Here is a 24,289-nt window from a genome sequence, read left to right on the forward strand (position 1 = left end):
CTGATATTTTTACGTAAACGATCTCTCTCTCTCTCTCTCTCTCTCTCTATATATATATATATATATATATATATATATATATATATATATATATATATATATACATATATATATATATATAAACTACTACTTTTATATTTTCCTTTATATCACCATGAGGAAATGTTCATGTGTGTCAGTCAAGGAATAGTTGGTACCCGAATGTTGAAGTAATTGAACTAACCGAAATTTCTGTTTAAAATATTAGAAAGACTATCACTATAAGATAAATTTCACATTATGAAATTACAACACGCAGTTTATCTCCAACCATAATATTTATCGATAAACAGAGAAATCGAGTAATCTAAGAATTAATACAAAAAGGGTTTTAAGTTGACCTCTTGACTGTTTCTAATGATTTAAAAAGAATATTTGTATGAATTCATCATGCGATGACATGGCGCGCTTACACACCATTTACAGTATATATATATATATATATATATATATATATATATATATATATATATATATATATATATATATAGTATTAAGTGGTGCCGTGAATATGATAGTTTACACCATGTGGTGTTTGAACAGGGGACAACCATTCGTTTATCTCATTTTCATTTACAGTTTATACGAGTAAATGCTAAATAATAATTCGATTCAGCATTGTTATTTAAAGCTCTATTACAACTCGAAATAATGCGAGAGATCACCGAAGAAGAATTTGAATAATTCTAATCTCGAATCGCTACACATTTTTAAGAAAACTACAAGATATGGAAGTAGGGGTTCTGGTGGGTGGGACGCTGTGGGGGAGCGAGAGAGGGAGGTAGCAGCAGCATATTCAAGCGTTCCATGTGGTGTAACCCCACAACCTGCCACCACACTCTCCGTGCCGCATAATTTACGATTCACGCCCATAAAAGATGAAATAATGCTATTTCGAGTATCATAGGTTTATGAATATATCACAATTTATATTAACGTGTTTACCAATGAAGAATAAAGTGAAAATAAACAGTATTTTTATTGTTTGTAGACATGCGGCGTGGGTCTATAAAATTAGAACATCTGCCGCCCGTTTGTGTTCTTCCCGCGCATTACTACATTCCACGCGCCAGAAAGTAGTCCTTCATGTTTTCCAGAAACTCACGTAAATCCTCACATCATTATAATATAATGAAAGGAATATCTTTATGCGCACAATATGTATCCTTAAAGAATATGATAAGTATTCATAAAAAAATATGGGAAAAATTGTTTGTTTAAATTGTCCCGCCGCGGCGCCCCCAGAGCCTTGGCGGAGGAATACAAGAGTCTTCTGTTTCCCGCCAAAGAAGAGTGGTAGGCGATCGTACGCAGAAGTGCAGACTGTACTCTTGGATATTTTGGTGTTTGTGACAGTGATTCATGGTGTTCGAGTGAATAACGCATTCAAAGTGGTTACGTAACTTTATTTTAGAGGATGACAATGTTTCCGAGAGTTGGTGAAAAGCGTCGTATTGACGATATCAAGATAGAAGACGAGGAAGCCATCGGGTCCCTGTGCAGGTATGGCCGCCCCCTACTCTCTCACACTTTGAATCGTTCGCGACTATGTGGGCGTTGGATGGGCGATTATCGGACGAGTGTTTTGTTCTTTCAGCTCCTGGGACAGTTGTCATGCTTTGGTGACTTCATTTAAACGATAGAGTGATCATTTAAGTTGGCGTTTGTCATCAGCTGATTTGTACCGCCATGCCGGGCGCGGACGATCAGCTGACAGCAGCAGCCTGCCATATGGCCGCTCTGCCACATATCTCCCATTTTCGACCGATGTGGCGGCCACCCATCCATCCCTTGCTTTCCTTCACCTCCTTGGAAGATTCTTCTAAGCTTTGTTATCACGTGTGTTTGTATAGGGTAAGATTTAGTGCACGTAGAAGGTTTGTTTTCTTCCAACAGCTGATATTGACGTGATCAGCTGATGATGGTGATGTCGGGTTCTCAAGTCACATGGAGGAGCCCCGCGCACACTCTGGGTGGGGCCCCTTGGCTCTCTTTCTCTCTTCTCCCTTGAAATAATACAAGTCACATCTTTACCCCCCCATGCTTTCTCAGTGTGTCTATTTCGATTACTTTAAAGGAATTTTAGCTACAGAGTGGGAAACATTGACTCTCCCATGAATCGTATGAGTAGGGGCCCAGTGTTAAGGGGTTCCGAGACTATTAATTATCCTGAAAGGATTTCGGTCTGCGGCATCTCATTCCGTTAGTGAATGTTACACACAGGAAGAACAGTTCTATTTCCGACAGAAATCTTTTCAAATAGTGAATTAATTGCCGTCACTTGTAATAGGATGTGGTGGCCCAACCCTCCTGACATTCCATCCCATGGTAGTAACCTCCCTGTTTATGGTATGCAACATTTTCCTGGGCGCAATCCTGCAGTATATGATATCCTCGTTGATATTTTTTTTTATTCTATTCTTAAAATTACACTGGCTAGAGAAATGGTTCTCGTGTAGCGAGGCCTGGTCATTACACCTTTTTAGAATGCTACGTGACACATTGCAAGTGTTCTTAGTTTATGTTCTCTGGATAATTTGGCCCAGGTTAAGGTATATTCGACTCGGTTAGTAATGAGATGAATTTTAATTTGGTTTTGTAATCATTGACGTACGTTGCATATTCTCGTGGGAAATTTGTCATTTTAAGTAATTAGTATAATGACATTTGGCACCATTTTCTGGGGGAATATGTTTGCTATAAATAGTACAGAGTTTGTGTTGTAGTAATACAACTTTTTTTCCTTGTTCGTGTTATTATATTATGAGTTTTCTCGGTTTATTGCATTTGCTGTAATGTAATAGATATGGACTAAATGTCCATACACTTTTAATCTAATATTGTATGGCTTTTACATTTTCAGAAGCTTAAACTCTAGTAGTAATTGAGTCGTGTCTGTCCTCTAAGATACTCTCAATATTCAGTTTGAATATTTTCCAACAACTGTTAACGTATGTTGTGTTGTTGTGTTATCAGCTGATATTGGTTTTGCGTGCGTGTTAGCCATCACTGGCTGGCGTGTCATCTGGTTTAACGCACCGTGACTTCTAACTCAAGGTTACTGGGAGCGTTGGTTGGGCCTTCTTGTCCGTTGTTACCAGCCTATAGCGTTATAGTAGAGGGTGCCATGTTTTGGGGAACAGACTGGTCGTGTGTTCTTGCAGGTCTTTGATAACGGTGTTTTCTTTTATGTTGAACAGGCTACCATAAGTTTTTATAGTTTATACATGTTTTAATGTTGTTACCGTGTTTTTTTTTTTTATATTCTATTGTTCATTTTTTCTCATCGTTTATTTGTTTCCTTATTTCTTTTCCTCACTAGAATATTTTTCCTTGGAGTTCTGGGGCTTATAACATCTTGATTTTCCAACTAGGGTTGCAGCTTGGCTAGTAATAATAATAACAATAACTGGAATTGCGTTGTAATAGATTTATTGATTAAAATGCTAATTTAGTTTAAAAGGTCTTAATATGCATATTTATTTTCGAAATGTCTTGAATATGCGATTTATGCTACGCATTTTTGTTAAATCTCAGTATTAGTAAACCGTAAAAGTATATGGATTATTTAACTGTATTGGTTGAATCGTTTTTTATAAAAAAAGGTTAAATGCTAATATATAAATAGAACTTGTAAATGTATGTTTTAAGAGTAATCAAAGAAATTGACTCGGAAAACTCAGTTTTCACCTGATCTCGGTTTTCTCCAACTGTGGAGTAGAGGGCAGAGGAAAGAGGATGTTCGTGTTTTTTTTTTCCTAGTTTTGGGGGGTTGGGAGACGTGGAATTCAGTAGTAAACACGTTAGCGTAACGCTCACTCGTAGCAGTCTTAGCCCCACGAGGGTTTGCCCTTCCCTGTCATTTAGGACTCACAACACGGTCTCTCTCTCTCTCTCTCTCTCTCTCTCTCTCTCTCTCTCTCTCTCTCTCTCTCTCTCTCTCTCTCTCTCTCTCTCCAACTTCCTTCAGAATACTTTTTGTAGTACCATGTGGCTGTATCGTGGTCTCGCCGTACTCCCCAAATGGTTTCTTACAAAATTTTTACCTACAGCGTTACTTCATTTGATTTCTTGGATGAAAGTTAATGCCTTAAGTTTTTTAATCCGTGATAGCGATTGTTGTCATTTTATATCATTGTGTATTATGCTTTGACAGCACTTGCCTCTCCACAATCCGGCGAGTTAAAAGTTATGTATTACATCAAATACTTATAATAATAATAATCTTTATTTCAGCAAAAGCCATATACAGTTACAATATGGGTACATTGATCTTACACTTAGGGATTCAGAGGAAAAAAGATAAGAATTGGGGCATTTATCACTTAATGATGAAGGCATTAATTTTATGAAATATGTATAGTTTTGGACAACACATGAATTTTAACTTTACCCCTTGATGAGGCAGTTTATGAAATTTTATATTATTTTTTGTCTTGTTAATTTTACTTATCGAATTGGGCAATTATTACCGAATACCAAGTGGAGGGTCTCTCTCTCTCTCTCTCTCTCTCTCTCTCTCTCTCTCTCTCTCTCTCTCTCTCTCTCTCTCTCTCTCTCTCTATATATATATATATATATATATATATATATATATATATATTTAGATTATTAATTTCGTCCTATCGACATAATCAAACTCTGCATTGCTAGTGATGCGATGTCAACAAGAAAGTAATAATTCACTTTTCCTTTTACGTTTTGGAACGACATTTTTTATCATGTGATTGGTAGGCACACACACACACACACACATATATATATATATATATATATATATATATATATATATATATGTGTGTGTGTGTGTTTGTGTATACCAAAGAATTTGATAAAAATGGATGGGTGATTATGTAATTACCCAAGATGCGCTACATGTGTGGAATTCAATGGTTTCATTTATTCATTTTACATTTGTTTATGCAAATTAGTTTCATTATATGTTGGTTCTTGACGTAGCCAACTTCTGGTTTTGTAAATGATGAAGCCTTTGTAAAACTTAAAATTACATCTTACGATTAGAAAAATAGTTATAATTTTACTTATCAAATAAGGACCTGTTGTGAGATACCGTTGATTTATGAATGAGTTGCTTAGTCTCCTGACGCCAGTCAATCTGCTGGAACTTTGAAAGGTCGTTGGGATCTCTTAATGTATCTTCGCCGTGCTTAAGCCTTTGTTCGGCGAACTGTATTTTATATTTTTATACAAGTTATTCCGCAGCGCATCGTTATATAATTTCTCTGTTAATTAAACTATATTTTCTTGACTGCTTTTTGGTGTTGCGTTTTGTTAAAAAATATTTAAGATATAATTCTTTTTTTTTCAGTAGCCAACATTTTTAGCCCTTGGCACAACAGTGAGAACGAGGCCAGACCTACATGTGATAAATTAAAGAGAAATAAAAAACTTAAAGAACTCTGTTGTCTGGGGGGAAGTATTATCTGGGAAAATTAAGTTTCGGGTTGTTTTGACTGAGGAGGAAGGGTTGGAGAGGAAGGAAAGCGCCGGAGCTGAGTCATTCCCACCCACGTTTCAGTTGTTGGGTTGCAGCATACCACCAGAGCGGCCGAATGAATTTAACCGTCTCTTTCTCATCCGCGGGGAGCTGCTGTTGGTACACCAACTTCTGGTTCTATGAATTAGCGGGTTTAGATAAAAATGATAAGTGATTAGAGAAAGTGTTTTATTTTTATCTATCAAAGATTTGGGGGTCCCCCCGGCCCCGCTCTTTACTATCACGTAGTAAAACTTGACAGGTAGTTTGACCTTGGCCAAACAGAATGAAAGATCTCTGCGGTGTAGACAGATTTTTGGATATACGTATTCTAGCTTTTGCGGATTGTTATCGTTATTTTGGGGGTGTCATTCTTCAGATTATGCATTCTAGGATTTTTTCACGTTGCTGCTGTTTTGTCACAGTGAAATAAAATTTATTATATTCTTTGGCATTCTCAAGTTAAATTCTCAGTTGTAATGCCTCCTTAACCTATTTCTTGTTCGTTTTTTTTTCTTTTTTTTAGATTTATTAAAACAAAACGTTTTCTCCTTATGTGAAGACTAATAAGGCACAAGATACTGCTTTCTCTAGTGAAGTAAAAAAATAGAATAAGAAAGTTTGTGTTTTTATTCCAGAACCAGCTGGGTCTTTCAAACTTAGTCTTGTCCTTATAAGGTTAACGTGGAGGCTGTGTTATGTCTGACGATTTTCTCGATCTCTTAAGCCTTTAATTCTCAGCTGAGTCAGATGAAGTCATCTCACTGCTGTTGTTGTATTCGTTGAAGACTCGCATTTCTTCTTGGGATGACATTCTTCTGTTCTTTTGGTCCAGCATTCCGTATCTTTTCTAAAGTAAAAAAAAATAAACTTATTTGAATCACACTATTGACGCCATTAAACTTTTATACCCAACTTTTATAGCATGTGTTGAAGGATATAGTGTATATACTGTTTATTTCCTCACCGGGCTACATTCCTTGTTGGAGCCCTTGCCCTTGTAGCATCTTGCTTTTTCTAAGTATTGTTGTAGCTTAGCTAAAATAATAATGATAGTTGTAGTCACCCATTCCCTTGTGTTGAGTTTTGTACCCCAGGCGATGTAAGTCAAAAAGTCTTTTACCTTTCTCAGACTTTTATAGTCCTTAGAATATAGCGTAAGTTAAGAAAAATGTCTTTTGGTGTTTTCGATGCATTGTTTCATTTCGTGTATATTTTTTCTATTCTATTCAGGGTTGGTTTGGTAACGTTCATATACCTAATTACCTTAAATGTCTAGTCTCCGAGTCTTATGCAACATAAGTATGTTGCATATTTTTTCCTTGATCTCTCATATACTTGGAGCAATTGCTTTTCTGTTGAACAAGTTGACATAATTCTCGATTCATCGTTATAAATGTGTGTAGTATTTTTTTATTTTAAGTTTCTTTGGGATGCTTTCCCAGTTAGAATTGCACCCTTCTGCTTTTCCAACCGGGTATGCTGTTCATTTGGTGATATTTCACTTCCTGATGGAAATAATGGAAATTCACTATAGTTCCTTACTTTAATCGCGGTTTAGTCGAAGTACTATTTTATCCTGTGGAAGAAAATGTCCTTCATCTCATTGAGGTTTTTAGGTCACTTCTAATTCTGTCACTGTTACTGGCCTGTGAAACATTTACTTTTTGTGTGTGTGTGTAGTCTGACTGCTGGGTTGTGCTGTTTTGGTTAGAGTTAGCGCCAGAATGGCCGTCAACATGCTCCCCGTCTCGTCCTCACTGAAATACTTCAGTGACCAAGGCCATTCCATTAGAGTTGCCACGCGAACAGCTGGTCGATGACCAAGTGTTTTATTTTGTCTACTTTGCGCTACAAGAAAAGTTTGCTATATGCATCTCGTTTTTATTTTTTACATTTTGCGTTGCGAAATTTAATTTGTTTTAATTCGGTATAGGGAAATAATGTTATATAAATAATTTTATTGTTTGATATCTTCAGTTTTTTTGTAATCATTCTTTCTCCCATAACCTAGCCTCTGGTTCCTTGCCTTGCACTGTTAACGGAGTAGAAGCTGTCGGTCGAGCAGGCGAGGGAAGTTGGGTATTATGCCCGAGTTGCAGTCGTGAGAGAATGCCAAATATGCCTGGCATGCCGTGTCCGGAAGGCTTGCCTGTCGGTCTCCATTTTAGAATTTCTCCTCTTCCTATGATAATGCAGTTTTAAGTAGACTTTTTTTTTCATTTATGAGAAGTTTGGTTGGGTGGAGGAATTTTAGGTTGGACCTTTTCGAAAATAAACAGCATTGACCTTCCATACGCGCTATATCTGAATCCCGTTGCCAGAGGGAAGGTTGGTTGGTTCGCGGATTTCTGCATTGCCTGTTTCTGGTTTTGCAATTTGTAAAATTATTTTTTTCTTAGGTAAACATTATTCAACAGATATACATTATAAACCTAAAACTATATTTCCTTTAGTTAGACGGTCAGGTGCTATGCTCATTATTGTGAATAAGAAGCAATTATCCACCGTGGCTGCGTTATGCAAGGGGAAAAGGGGCAAGGCATGGGTTGTTGGGTGGGTTCTTGATCCGGGAAGTCTGGTGGTGCTGTAGTGGTGGCAGTGGAGGGTGGGAGAGGTTGGGTTCCGGCAGACGTCTAGACAACGGTGCCAATCGATCGCCAGGGCTTGCGGGCGAATGAGGCCAGCGCAGATGGGCTTTACCTATATTTATGTCGGCCGTATGACACTTGCAACTTCAGGGGAGAGGTTCTAATTATGGGGACGAGGTTGAGGGTACGCTTGTTTCTAAGCACGTGATGAATTCGGCGTTCGTCTGATGAGATTTAATGTCATATCTGTTGAAAGCTGTAATTTTTATCTTAATTTTCCCCCTATCAGAAAGGCAATCATTTAAACTCGCGTTGATGTACAGATTTGGTGTTATGACTAAAGTATGTATATATATATATATATTATATATATATATATATATATATATATATATATATATATATATATATATATATATATATATATATATATATATAGTATTACTAGCTAAGCTACTACCCTAGTTGGAAAAGCAAGATGCTATAAGCCTAACGGCTCTAACATGGAAAAATAGCCCAATGAGGAAAGGAAATAAATGATATAAGAAGTAGTGTTGTTAATCTTTAGACTAGCATTGAGTATAAAATTTGTTTTTAATACTAAAGTTGAATAGTATAGTGTAATGAAATATTGTGGGCAGATATGCTTTTTGTGTTGACGGAGTATGTCGCAAACACTTTAACTTGAATTTAACGTAGGAAGGACCAAAACTACTGTATTTTGTTAATTATAAAATAAAGGATGACCATAAATTCACATAAGAAATAAAATACTTTAATGACATATACATCCCATCTATGATTTAATGCTGTATTCTATATATTTTTTCAATATATTAACCTTAAAATCATTCCAGCGTTTTCCTCAGAAAGCATGGCCTTGGCAGTACTTTCGTTTTTTTTTTCTTTTTTTGAAATCGATTGATTTGATCGCTGTTCGTGATTTGGCAAGATTTCAAGTAGTGGTGCAGGTCATTGTACAAGCGTATCACAATTGTTGTCAGTTAACGAAGTGGGTTGTCATGTCTTAAAGGTAATTTTAGGTATCATTAACTTTGACAGCGAAGTATCTTGCTTATCTTTCGTGCCCTTATCATAAGTAGCTGTTAATTCATGGAAGCTAATATTGTTAGTGTGATGTCGCCGGCGGGTGTGCGCGCGCGCTCTGTCGTTTCAAGTGTGTGAACGAGTTGACAATATTAAAGAAGCTATGACATTGTCAATTGCTATCCACGTATTAATTTATTGATCTTGCATTTTCCCAACTGATGTTAGGTGGACATTACTGTATTTACATCTGTAATTTACGGTTTGTGTTGGGTTATCTTATTTTTCAATAGGGAATATTAGTTTTCAGTAGGAAAACATTCATTGATACACTCCAAAAATTTAGGAAAGATTAATCTTTGCAAGCCTGTTAGAAAGCAATGCTTTTCATATCGTAATTTAACTATGCGTCATAATTTTCAATCTTGTTGCCTTCATTTGATACATTTTCTCAATTCTTGTAGTATATATTGAATGTCAGGTGGTTCTTGTTAGACTTGTAGGGAGAAAGCGTCTGGGTCTAGGGAACGACTTAAAGGTGATCCCGCCACTGAATAAGGAATTGGAAGTGCGTATGGCAACTTAATTGACTCTGTGCTTTTGGCCTTGGTAGGCCAGTATTGGCCCGTTTATCTCCATTTTCTTCCTTTGTTGATAACACACTCTTACACTCTTTTATGGTTATAATTATACCTCCCGGTTTATGAAGTGATGCATATCCCAATAAACACACACACACATATATATATATATATATATATATATATATATATATATATATATATATATATATATATATATATATGTGTGTGTGTGTGTGTGTATTATAGTCACGAAAGGAAAAATTTAAAGATTGGCTATCTACATTATGCTCATAACGTGTCAGCTTTCATGATTTCTCCACACATATTCTACGGTTAAAATCGAACAACACAAACTCAGAGAACGTTGGTTTTAGAAAGTAAAATTGCTGTGAAGGGCGAGGAGTCCAATATAACGTGCGTAATGCTGTAGAGGGCGAATAGGCCTAACGAAGGGTCTCCTCCCCATTCCCGTAGGGTTACTACGGGCACGGAGTACGTTGGAAGAGAAGGAAGGGGGGGGGGGGGGTGTTAAGAATTGTTCGGAGGGTCATGGGGTCCGTTTCTCTCATATTGAAGGTGTTCTGAAGGGGTGAGGGAAGAACGCGTGCACTGGATTGCTCCTATCGTGTTGTGTTTCACCTCGCTTACATATTGTTTTCCCTTTCAATGATTTATATTTGTTTTTGGGTTAAACTGTATTCATCTTCTTTTTATTTTCATTCATATAACTTTATTTTTCATTTAAAGCTGCCATGGGTTTCGAACGCGTTATTTTTCTGGTCCGTACTACCATTGCTATTTGTTTTGGAGTATATTTCAAGGTTATTTAGTCCTGAATATTTGGATTCATTTGTCGAATTTAATATCTAACAGTCAAGGGATGTATGTTTTGCCATAACAATCTTTTATGTTTAGCCCGGGATGCTGTTAGTCCATGTTACATGGCTCAGATCACGTCTTCCATGTTGAACGTGGTCTTGTTTGATGGTTTGAAAATGCTAGTTATTTTGGTAGTCGCATCACCGGTTTATTTATACATCATACAATGTTGTATTAACAAAATTAACTGGTGTAGTTTACTTCTCCATGAGGTAGAAGCAAGAGTAAGAGTTTTGTTTTGATGTGTTGCCTGGCTGTCATGGCGGGTTCTATATTTACAGTAATCAGCTGGTGGTGAGAAAGACGGTGTTTATGGGGTTGGGCTTGGAGGTGACGCCACGCCCCAGACTCGACATTATTATTGCAGGTCATGTGATGTTGGATGAGGCATCAAACCCCCCCCCCCTTCTCGGTCCTCTCAATCCCTTTCAGATATTTGTTTTGCTTATGCAAAGCGTTGTTGTTATACGCAGATTTTTATTCTCCCCCTCAACGTCAAGTGTTTTTGTAGCTAATATTAGACTAACTCATTTGTCGATATTGTCCCTCATTACTTGATTGCGACTTTGCATACGATATTTTGGTAGAATTTACAAAAATGTTTTACTTAATTTAACTTTATGTATGAATTTTAACTTGTCTCGCACTTATCCTGTGCCGATCAGCCGATTACATCTGTGTCGGCTCCACAGATGTGATCGGCTGAATTAAGTTATACAGGCAAGTGTTCGAAAATTAATTTAAAATTTAAAAATTTCATGTTTTTCTCCCTATAGCGTATATGGTATTAAGGTGAACTTTATCATATTCCGAAGCATTTGAGTGTCCTGGTTGTTTTTATGAAGTGTAGTTTGGATGAAAATACAGGGCTCTTATATATTTACATTTCAAGGTTTACTGTTCATTTATCCTGGATTGTTAACCCTTGGTACGTTTATTATTCATTTTACTTTAATATAAGGACGTCTTAGTCCTATATCACACGAAAAATCATTTTAACTATAGAAAGAAATTTTAAGTTTTCCTTATATTTTAGGTGTATCGGGGAAATGGACAACGTTCGGTACAGCAGGCTCTTCTGCTTACTAATAAAGTAGGCATGAAACTTGATAAGAATTGTAAGGTGCCGAGTTCCATGATTAGTTGTGTGGTTGTTGGCGGGGACAATTATTGCAAGTGTTGACACCTGAGATTTTATGCTTTTTAATAGAGCCTGACATTATTTTTCTTTGCAGCTTTTTAATAAGCTTCTCTCTCTCTCTCTCTCTCTCTCTCTCTCTCTCTCTCTCTCTCTCTCTCTCTCTCTCTCTCTCTCTCTCTCGTTATCCTTATAATTAAATCATTTTATTTAATAAAGTGGACTCATATCTTAGTATATAACACACTGCAAGTTGTACTTATAACGTGAATTTCGTTCTTCACAGATTGGGTGGCCGACCAGTATCTCCTAAGACAGCCATGGAACAAGAAAAGCGTATCAGGCGTGAAATCGCTAACAGTAACGAACGTCGTAGAATGCAGAGTATCAACGCTGGATTCGCATCTCTCAAGACCCTTCTTCCCCACCACGAAGGCGAAAAGCTTAGCAAGGTGAGAATGACATATATATAGCGCTACGCAGTATTCTTGGAGTTTTTTTTTACCAACTGTGAAGAGATTGTAGAGTTATCTTCTTCATCTGATGGTTGAATTGGTGGAACTTCAGAAGTTTAATCTTGCAGCGAATGTTTTGATGTTGAAAAGAGAGAGAGAGAGAGAGAGAGAGAGAGAGAGAGAGAGAGAGAGAGAGAGAGAGAGAGAGAGAGCCGTATTTCTAGTTTCGGGAATGTTTTTGTTTACAGTGGCTGTTTCCTTAGTTTTCAGTTTTTATATAATTCTATTCACAAAGTAAGAACCTGCCACTGATTTTATCTTATTTTAATCACTCGATTACATTGTCAGTATCAACGGTAGGTGTTTTGTACATATGCATAAGGCTAGAAAACATTTATATTAACATATAAAATTATATTTTTACATACAAAATATTGTATTTTGTATTAACGCTTTCAAGTATACAAAATATTTTTTTATTATACAAGATGCGTTTATTTTATATAAACGAAATACATTCATTTTTACATATCGAGGAGAAACCCGATGCTCCTAAAAGAAAGTTGATAAGTGACTTGAAACACGTGTTGCGAGTGGTATTCCACATGTATCTAAAACATAATTTAGGGAGGGTGCTGATTACTACTTTCCGGTGATCGTGATTCTGATAAATGAGTATACGTCCTTTCTGTCGGTACGGTGTGGGAGAGACTTCACGGAACTTAGTAACACCAGTCATTGTAGTATTATAGTAACTTTGTCCTTGGAATTTTGGGCGTGCAGTGAATGGGTGGGATGTTTACCTCTCTCGCTATTCCAATTGGGTTGACATGGAAATTTGCGTTTCGTTGGGCTCAGCTTACGTTTAAAATCATGTTCTTGTTAGGAAACTTGATTCATGTCAGACGAGCTTCATTCAGTGCAGCAAAGAGTTATTGTACATTCATAAAACTCTTGCCGTACAACACCGGTGGTTGTATGCGGTTTGGTTCACACCTCGTACTTTTCCCCTATGGCTGTATGTGAGATGGAAGTGATGTAATTATTCTGGGTATAAATGTTTGGCTTCTCTGTATTCAATGTTTACGTCCTCCTAAGCAGCAGCAACCCTTACCATACACAAGCAAGGCAAATATATGCAACCAGCCATAATTATCCAATACTTATTTATCACTTGCCCTTATCCAGGTAGAAGTAAACATAGGTAAAGTGTCTTACGTCTATAAGGTTGCACTGATGGTGGCGTTGTTTCTTCCATCTGCCATGCATGCTGACGAAGGCGTCTTAGAACACCTGGTACTGGTCGTCAAGGGCGTTCTTACACACCTGGCGCACATTGTCCAGGAAGACATTCGCTCAGTGACAAATTCAGCTGCAGGGAGGACATCCTTCACAGACTCAGCTTGTCATTAAACTTCTGTCTTATCTTTTATATCTGTGCCACCATCTCTGCCTTAAGCTTCTTTTTGACTAGCTTGGCTGCTGCATCACACACTGCCAGTTTGTCTCATGCCACTTGGTCCTTCGTTGCAAGCCTCACCAGGTCTTGGCCTGGCTTGGCTAGAACCCTCAACTGTGAAATTACAGAACGGGAAAAATATATACATACATGCTTATATGTGAAGATTTATTTGAAACTTTAGATAGGATTTACAATATATATATATATATATATATATATATATATATATATATATATATATATATATATATATATATATTGAAGCCTCTGATTAATTTTTAGATTTTAACAATAACTATACCTACACTTGACTAGAGCTTCCCTTGTGATGAAAGTTGAACTAGACTCCTCTCCCTATCAGTGTACTCTTTCTGGGCACCCCAGAGCGTTGGGTATGTAGTTGTGCGTAAACTCAGTGTTCCCACAAAATACACGAAAGATTACGAACTGAAATATTATAGCACACCCTACAGATGATCAATATAATATTAGCTTAATTAAGATCGTAAAAAGATTGTTATTGAGTATCAATATCCCAATTCATCATTCTTTTGCCTAGAAACCATCCTCTTGAAGATCTTGTCTTTGGACTAATTTGGGTACGTGTTGCTCCTTTGCACCACACTCAGTGCTTGTGCCTCCTGCTCATTCTTCAGGCGGCAGTCTTTCTTAGGCTGTTGCTGTCATCTGATTCATCTGGAGGAGGAATTTTGGTGCATGGTGGTGAATCTAATTCTGGCGACTGATTCTCCAGTATCAAGTAGCACCTGCTGCTCGAACAGCTCCATGATATTTTTAAGGCCAGATTGTCGGATATGGCAGCTTCTTTCAATTGGTACTGCCCTGCAGCCTTCTTTCTTGACATTTTGAGTCAGTGGGGCATCATGAGGAGGTGAAATGTAAACGAAATCTGTAAATATTGATATGATAACTATTAACTGTTCGTCAATCCAAAATAGAGAGGTTGACTGTATGGAGTATGTTAAATTACCGTTCTATTTCTTGTCCGTCACGTAATGTGTAATCATCCGAGTTGGACCTGATTTGACATTATGAGTTGCTAAGTCCCTCTTTCGTTTTGACCGGTACTTACCCCTTCACAATTCTGTGGTGTTCGTTAACATTATCGCTATTTGTACTATGGGTAATAGTTTCATTCGTGCTACATCCGGTCTATGAATGATTTAGTTTTTGAGACCACATTTTTTTTTTCATATCTGCAACGAACAAGAATAGCGAAATATATTACAATTGGGCTACGCAATTTGGTATTGTGTGGCATAACCATATGTCGAAAGGGAGGGGGGGGGGGGGGTCTTCGCGAAAGCCGGCGAAGTTTGCATCAAGATATTGAGTGCTGAAGAATCTGCTGCAGAGTTGCTTGGTAACCAGGATTTCCTTCTCCGATTTTATCAGTTATTGTGTAGACATTGTGCTTCGTATGGGCGAATATTTTCGAAGTTTTAGTCTGAAATATTGTGGATATTTAATGTAAACTTAAATAGATGAAAAAAATTTTAATCATGGTAATTTTTATGCCGTGAAATTTTGGAGTTTAGGTTTAGCCTCAATTGATGCTTGAAATTTAGGACTTCATATTTACAGTTTTATTAATTTATAACATTCAGCACCTTGCTTTCGTACTGTATATTTTATTATATATATATATATATATATATATATATATATATATATATATATATATATATATATATATATATATATATATATACACACACACACACATCTACGCTTATTTACGCAAAGGGGCTCCGTTAGATTTCGCCATTCGTCTCTATCTTGAGCTTTTAATTCAATACTTCTCCATTCATTATCATCATATATATGTCATTGATAACGTATCACTTGTGTGTTGTTGATATCAAGTATTTTCTTTGAATAGGAAAGATGTACGTTGATACATTTCATATTGGGCTTTTCCTGCCCGTCAGCTGATTGACTGATTCCAATAACCTTACTCGTACTTTTAAGAAAGTCTCAAATATTTTCTTGGTGTTCGATAATCTCGATCGAATACAGTCGAGAATGTTTACATTGCAGGGTTCATGTGCGTGGTTATGTATGTCTACGAGCTTGTGTCATGAATGGTAGCGTGTGAGAGTGGCGGGAACTATCAGCTGGCTGGTCGTGGACGGAGGGACCCCATCTTGTCGGGGTGGGAATGGTAGAAGGGTCGAGAAGACAGTTCCCGCCGTTGAACGGCCCCCGCTTCTATCGTCTCGCAAAATAATGTCATTTTTCAATTCAACTTTGCTTCTTTTAGGAGCAGATGTAATTTTCTCATTCCCAGGTGCGGCGTTTTCTCGTGAAATGCGTTAAGCGTTTCACTGGTAAAGGTAAAGGGTGTGTCCCTTTTATCAGCGTTGTTAATATTGAGCCAGCTGATTCCGTTTCCATGGAGACGATCGACCGCGCGTAGCCTCGCCCCGCCCCCTCACTTCTGGCCGCCGGTCGCGTGGTGAGGGTAAAATCAAACATCTAGATTTGATCGAATTCCTTGGGTGAAACACGTTAACAGCACGCATGTGTGGGCGGCATCCGATGGAGAAGTCGTTATCTATGATACGCGTGAAGGAAAATACACAACCAGCAGAAATATCCCGGCAATTGACAGTTTCGCCACGTGGTTGGTAAGGGGCCGGTGCGAGGCTAGCGGCAGCCATGTGGCGCGTATTTCAGGACCCCGCATCGTTCCTGCATTGTACACTGCTAAAAACTGCATTGCTTGTGTATAAACATGGCACCATTTTTAAATCACTATTAAAACTGGCGTTAAGACGTCCTTTTCCGAAATCAAGATTATGTTGAAGGAAATTCGCGTAATGTCGGGTGGGAAGGGACAAATGTTTGGGTTTTTAGTTTGACACCACGTGATTCCACCCAGCTGACTGCAATCAAAACCCGCCAACATGAAAAATGGCGGGAAATGAAATTGTAATTTAGGAAAAATGCACTTCACGTGAACGTAGATTTCAGTCTACGTTAGAGGATTTTGTTAACCTGTATTGTCACGTGTTATGATGTGCCTTTATGAATAGCTCTAACCATGACAATATATACTATGCCAACTTTCCTTGTTGCTAAGTAGCGTTGCACCTTCTTTTTCGGTGTGTTCTTGGTTTGGGTATGAAGTGGCACAGAGTAGTGAATGTGGTTGTTGGAGAGTGCATTTCAATTTTTGAATAAGGTCAGAATTGCTGGAAAATAGAATTTAGAATCCTTCATCAATTATGGCATGGAAGTGTATAATTACGTCTAATGCAAAATTGTAAGATGGTTTAATGAAATTTGAAGCAACGAATTTTTTATCCCGTCGATGAGATTTCTCAGCACGTGTAGTCTTGTGAAGTGGGTGCACGTGTCCGTAAGCAGCTGTTTCTAAACGTAATAACATAAATTTTACCTCTGAATTGCCCCGAGGGGATTAATAAATAGTACGGTGTTTTGAACTGTAAAAACACACTATGAAATATCTTGCAAGTAACAAATGACGTCCCTGTTCAACAACAGAAGCTTGCTTGGCTGTAACCCCCAAAAGCTCGTTCAATCTTACGTGTCCCTTATCTAGGGCGTCTGTTTTATAATTACGTCACTTCCGGAGAGTTAGCTTTGTTTTCTTTCTCATGTGAAGAACGTATGCGCAGCAATCTGCAGAGAATTGTATTATTTCAAAGTATATTAGGCGCGCATATATATATATATATATATATATATATATATATATATATATATATATATATATATATATATATATATATATATATATATATATATATATATATATATATATATATATATATATATATATATATATATTGTGTTAATGGGAGGAGATTAACTATTGACTGCTTGTGATTAGTGTGTGCAATGCTCTCAATCTTGTCAGTGTGAAGTGAATTTTATTGTATCCATAGATCTATGAGAGGAGAGAGAGAGAGAGAGAGAGAGAGAGAGAGAGAGAGAGAGAGAGAGAGAGAGAGAAGCGTTTGTGTGTAAGGGGGCAGAAGGAATGGGCTAAGAAACACCACAGCAGGCGGCTCAGCTGTCAGTTCCCTCAACCCCCGTTTTTAGCCCCCTTACTCCCTCTCTCCCTGCTAGCCTGTCTCTCGCCTTCCACCATGTTACCTAAGCCTCTCTCTCTCTCTCTCTCTCTCTCTCCCTCCTTCCTGTTCAACTTCACATTCCCCGTCTCCCGTCACCCCTCACAACCACCAACACAGCTCGCAGCGTTTTCAAGGTCAAAAGTACGCTCTGGCCTGGTGGGGTTCCGTCTCTTGTCTGGGTCGCACTCTCGTTGGTTCGTAGGAGTGTTTGTGTGTAGGGAGGGGGGTAGGGGGATGTTTGTTCGTTCGGTTGGGAATGGGTTTCGAAGGGACTTGCTGGTGGTTGGGGTTCGGGGGGGGGGGGTGTATGGAGAATTATTACGAAGATGGATTAGGGATCGGGTACGAATTTTGTAAAGGATGCACTGCCCACTGTGAAATGTAGGAAGTTTTGTCCTGTGGTTACAGATGATTGGTTTTAAGTATCAGATTTCGCTACCAATTTTGGAAGACATTTCTCTTTAACATATTTAAATTGTAAATATTTGCATTTCCACTTGATATTTCTCTCTCTCTCTCTCTCTCTCTCTCTCTCTCTCTCTCTCTCTCTCTCTCTCTCTCTCTCTCTCTCTCGTGAGGACGTTTCCCCAAGGTCATGTTTCTGTAGTAGGAAGCTGTGCTTGTACCGAAAAAAGGGGCTTTGGGAGCCGACTACAGCTCATTCTTGAAGTGAATCGTAGAAATGACCCTACTCCTCCCTTCCGAAAGTAGTTTCGTATGGCCTCCGAATTAGTTAATGAACATTTATACTCTTAACCACCCGAGATTTGTGATGCCGCACCAGAATGGGGAAAAATATTCAATGTTGATATAATTTACTTTCCAGTTGGGATAGCTTGTAAGGTTAGTTACTATGCCCGTAATTGTGCATTTTTTTTTTCTCCTGGAGTCCTTTTTCAGCTTAATTTGCGTCTTTTTTCTTGGACTGGGCTTCCAAATTAATGTTAGTTTGCTTTTTATAAGTAATTCACCATAGACACCAAAGACGTCAAAATCTTCGGAAACTTATAGTGAATGAGAGAAAAGACCAAGCGCAATTAATTTTCCATGTACTAAATTTCTAGCTTTGCCGGAGGGACATTAATGGCCACAAAGTAGTCTAAGAAATTTCATGTAAATCTCAGGTAAGGAAATAATAGTTTATTTTACTCAGAAATAATTTATAATACTCGCACCCATATACTTTTCACGAACAATACCATTGTCATCGTAGCCTTCCCAGTAAAGCTTCACAGGTCATACTGTTAGAGTTTAAAGATGTTTTGTAACCTATAAAAACCATTGTCTGGTTTTGCCTATGGTACGGAGCTTTAATTTGAAGTAGAATTTGTTGTATTCAACGTTGATTCTATCCTTTGAAAGTGTTTAATTAGTATTCATTTTATTTTATATAGCATTGCAATATTAACAAAACGTAAGTAAGCAAAACATTGGTTAAACAATTTTCCCTTAATACTGAAATAGGAAATGATAGAAATTCTAACTGCTCTTCACGAAATTTCCTTCAATAAATAGAGGAATGTCAGTGCATTAAGTGGAAAATAATGTTTAAATTAGTCCAGCTTGTAAGAATAAAGAAGTATTACAGTAAAACCAAATCCTTTGAAAACAAAGTGAATATGTTAAGTGATAACTTAAAAGCAAACATCGACTTAGCTGCGGAATTTTTTTTTTTATCAATAATCACTATGATAAAGTCAAAACTCCATTGTATGAAAGAAATGACGTCGTATAGAAGAAAAGAAAAATATCTTATTTCAACTGTGCAGATGATTTCATTACAGTGTACTGTATAAAAATGAAAATTGAACTGATTTTTCCCAAGGTCATGATCAAAACAATTGTTGCTACCCCCTCTCCCGTTTACAAGGAAAATAGGAAATTTTCTTGTATCTATGGTTCCACAGTTTGCTACCCCTTCTCTTCCTTCTACAAGGAAAATGTGATATTATGAATTCATGTACCACATTTCCCAACATCGGAAGGTATGTTTCTGGGAAAGTAGGTTGCTTGTATTCAGGAACGGCCGGTAACATTACCTTTAAGCAAGGAAACCCCGTCTGGGTCAAAGGTTAGAGGTCGAATACAACCATTCTCTCTCTCTCTCTCTCTCTCTCTCTCTCTCTCTCTCATACATTGCAACCATCATTACTTCCCTAATGATTATTTAAGCTCCCTGAAAAGTGTGGGGAAAAAGTGCAAGTGTTGACCTAATCTCCCCTATATAATAAAAGAGCTAGTGTCAGGATGTGTATATATATACACACACACACATATATATACATACATACATACATATACATACATACATACATACATACTGTATCTGTCATGCTCAGCACTCCCTGTCCCTCTGGTAGGGGGAGACGGGTCATGAATTGATATATTTTTTTCGTTTTGTTTCTGCATGCATATTCTTCCCACTCCACTTAAATGGTATATATATATATATATATATATATATATATATATATATATATATATATATATATATATATATATATATATATACATACATACATACATACATACATACATACATACACGCGCGCTCGCATATATTGTGTATGTATGTATGCATGCATGTTTTACGGGGGTATAAATAGGCAAATATAATTAGTTTAATCGAATCCAAACTATAACTTAATATATTAGGGAGTGATACATTAAGGTGGTATCTGGGATCATGGAGGTAAATGATGAAACTTCAATGTAGTGATTTTTGGTATAGTATTTTAAGTCTTATTGCAGTACTCCTTGACTTTTCTGTTTCTCTTTAGGTTGGTTTTCTCCATTTTATAATTTTAATTAGTATATAAAAGACTTCAAAATAGTTCTAAGATGTAATTTCTCAATTTTCTGCTCAATGTGTCTACTATCAGTGTTTCTCAAGAAGGTAACTTCCTGTGATTTCCATCATCATCTATTGATGCAAAGGGCCTCTTCTCTAATTTTATTATAGGTAAAAAATATTGACACATTTTGAATTTTTCATTGCAGGCAGCTATATTACAACAGACGGCTGAATACATTTATCAGTTAGAGCAGGAAAAAACTCGTTTGCTTTCCCAGAATTGTCAGTTGAAAAGACTTCTCAATCAACAACAACACCATGCCGATGCTGAAGGTAAGGCATAGAAGTAAACAAACTGTCACTTGTAATGCTTTAGTTCATATTAATTTCTGATGCTCAAATGTTTTGGGTGACAATTACTCATTTTAAGATTACGTTAAGAGTTGTCAATATGCTTGAAAAAACTGTACAATTGTATCGTACGCACCCAATACAGCGACTGCTTTCTAACATTACAGGCAGTCCAGCTGCTGGAGATAATGCTTGTGACGATGGAGTTACCACTGTTGGGGATACTGTCGTCAGTACCCAGGTGGATAATGGTCCTGCTACTGAAGAACTACGGCGTGAGATGATTGATCTTAGAGTGCAATTGGATCGCGAACGACGCCATCGTATGTCTCTTGAAGAGCACATCCGATCTCAAGAAGCTCAAGCTTTTCCTGAGCGCGTAAAGGATCTGTCTCAACCGGTCAGTATTACAAGTTTTTATTTTGATAAGTATTCTTATCTGACAATACTAAGTCTTTTTAGGGCAAATTTTTTCAGGGTGTAGTCTCTCTCTCTCTCTCTCTCTCTCTCTCTCTCTCTCTCTCTCTCTCTCTCTCTCTCTCTCTCTCTCTCTCTCTCTCTCTCTCATTGCAACCCCCATTACTTCCCTAATAACTATTTAACATTAGACGGTGCAGTGCTGAACTTTCATATTATTTTTTAGATAATGAGAGTGTTTTACAACATGAGTAACAGCTTTAGTCTGAAAATTTGGTTGAATAAATACGGTATACTTACTGTATGATTTTAATACGAAAGACAAGATATATCTTATCTTGTATTGACAATTTCTTATAGAATCTGAGTTATTGCTTTAAGATTCTGGATTTTTTTTTTATTATTTAAGGAGAAGTTTAGCCTCAAGAAATTTGATTGTTACAGTATATGTATTTAGTCTGAAAAATTGGCTTATATGTATCTTCAGTTCAAAGGTTGTAGCCAGGTTACTGTTCGGATTTGGAGAAAGTTATGCACCCTTGTCCTATAAGGGAAATAGATTTGTATAATTACTTTAGCTGGTGTTATTTTTCTATCCATCATTGTTCTGTTATGTAAGCAAGTCACAATGTAAGATGTTACACAGAACTGGGTTTTTCATAGAATCCTAAACTAATATCTTCGCTGTTGATGTTAATGGCAGCATTACAGCACATATTAAACATGCAGTTTAGTGTCTGCCCTTATCTTTGTTCCCACCACCTTTTTTTCCCATCATCCTTCCAACTTTTAATTTTATTAGTGGAAATTTTTTCTTTTCCCTCCCAGTTGCATCATTGCACTGCATAGCTTTGTTTAAATGGACGGGCCAATATGAAGGCTCGTGTGTAAACTTTTTTTTTTCCATTGATATACTACAGATTCTTACAGAACAATAATAGTATCAACTAAAAAGGATTGAAAAATTCACATTTGCAAGTAGATTACCTTTTCTATGGCAATTATATAATCTTGGCAAAATTTTTTGTAATCCTCTTAGTATTCAGTTTATGAATTAATTTCTTATATTGTACATAACTAGAGATCTCTTTAGTGTTAGTAATATGAGCTGATATAAAAGAAGAGTTGACATAGGGATGTTGCACTTGTGAAATATTTCTTATTCAGTAACTTTAATGTATAAGTTTTATTTTTACAGAAACCAGAAATACGTGAGGTGAAAGTGGAAACTGCACCTGGACCTGTGGTGACTGAGACAAATGTTACAGTCGTCCCACCTGTGCCAACACCAGTAGAAGTAAGCACTTTACGCCCGGCACCTTTGCAGGTAGTTAAACCAGACACAGAAAGCAAGAGGGAAAGCCCTCGTCAATCACCCCCTCGTCATCATGCACCATTGCCAATGGTAATTATAATTTATTTTAAAATAATTTTTGTAATACACCCATGTTCTGTTTTTAAGTTAACAATAGAAGTTTATTCATTCAACATTCTAGAATAAGAAACCGGTCATGATTTTAATTTTGACTAACCCCAATGAGGGGACGAGTTTGCTTACAAAGTTTCTTGGAAATATTTTATGTGCACCATAAAAATTACTCATGAAATGTTGTTGGAAATATGTTGATTTACAATTTCATTATATTCAATTCTCAAAGATATGAATAACAAGGTTTGGTATTGGTAATCTTAAATCTAGGGAGAGTAAGGCTATATATTTTTCCATCATCCCATGATAAATATTATTTGAAATCCATAGCAAAGCCCTGCGACTACGACTACCATTACAACTGCTGTTGCTATTGCCAATGCCACAACTATTGACCAGCCAGCTCCCCGTCAGCCAACCACAGCAGTATTAAGTCGACCAACGATCACTCACACACAACACAATCCAGTTCAAGGAACTATTGTGTCTGCACCTCCGGCAACCACAATTGTAACTGTCGTTCCATCAGCAAAGGTATGAATAACTTGAATATTCAGTTATTATAATTATTTGCAAATAAAATTTAAACTGTCGTTTCATCAACAAAGGTATGAATGTGAATATTCAGGTTATTCACAAGGGATAAAAATAGGTCAACCCTCATAATAAGTTACCCAAGTATGGTCTGATGCCGACTACAAAAGCAAATGAAGTAAAGTAGATGGTTATCTTACAATGCATATGCTATCAAAACTGGGGAGCAGATATTCAACAGTGCCAGACCAAGTTAAATGATTAATTTAATAATATTGGGGGGTAATTTAGGGAAATATCAGTCATAAAATTATCTCCATAAGAGAGTGGAGTGAAACCTTTTGCAAAACAGGTAAATTAGTATACCTTACTTGCCTTAAGAAGAGCAATTAATTGGAACTAATTTGTATTTCCAAATGGTATAAGTTAATACCTAACCTTAATGGGAGTTCAAGAAAACAAAGGTACAGGATAAGAGAGATTAAAGGGAAATTATTTCACGTCTCACCCTGTAGAGTAAATGAAAAAGCTGGCATCAAAATTTTACTGATGGTGATTCAAGGTCATTTATTATGTGGTTAACCTGAAATAAAAGCCTTTATGATGTCAAGACTTGTGAGATTCTGTTCATTCAGGATTATTGATATTGCTGTTTGCTTAAGGAAACTGTGAAGCACATCAAATATATATTGCCACTAAGTCAAGTTTTTAAAATCATAATTTGGATACAAAATTATACCCATTATCAAATTTTTAAAAGCTACCACTCATCCAGGCTAAGATTATCATAGGATGAAATTCTTGTAAACCTGCTTCGCATAAATTGTTGTGTATACCCTGAATTGATGAGGATATATTATAAATAAATTCCTACTTTCTAAGCAAGTTCCAATTTGCCCATAGGGCTAGGGAAATTGAGTGTGTTTATAATTAATCATAAACTTGACC

General features: G+C 36.9%; 1 protein-coding gene across 2 annotated transcripts in view; it reads left to right on the forward strand.

Annotated features, from left to right (window-relative positions):
- Positions 1-24,289, forward strand: part of crp (cropped) — an 88,361-nt gene that overhangs the window by 58,279 nt on the left and 5,793 nt on the right. Inside the window, exons 1-6 of one of the 2 annotated variants that reach the window (XM_068374043.1) lie at positions 1,310-1,542; positions 12,062-12,227; positions 20,817-20,943; positions 21,129-21,361; positions 22,577-22,783; positions 23,138-23,341. In XM_068374043.1, the coding sequence (XP_068230144.1) occupies positions 1,457-1,542; positions 12,062-12,227; positions 20,817-20,943; positions 21,129-21,361; positions 22,577-22,783; positions 23,138-23,341 (1,023 nt within the window). In that variant the 5' untranslated portion in view covers positions 1,310-1,456. Of the gene's footprint in view, positions 1-1,309; positions 1,543-12,061; positions 12,228-20,816; positions 20,944-21,128; positions 21,362-22,576; positions 22,784-23,137; positions 23,342-24,289 lie in introns of those variants that run through there. The other variant, XM_068374044.1, reaches the window with a different exon arrangement.

The sequence above is a fragment of the Palaemon carinicauda genome, chromosome 5, assembly GCF_036898095.1.
Source record: "Palaemon carinicauda isolate YSFRI2023 chromosome 5, ASM3689809v2, whole genome shotgun sequence".
Classification (NCBI taxonomy): Eukaryota; Metazoa; Arthropoda; class Malacostraca; order Decapoda; family Palaemonidae; genus Palaemon; species Palaemon carinicauda.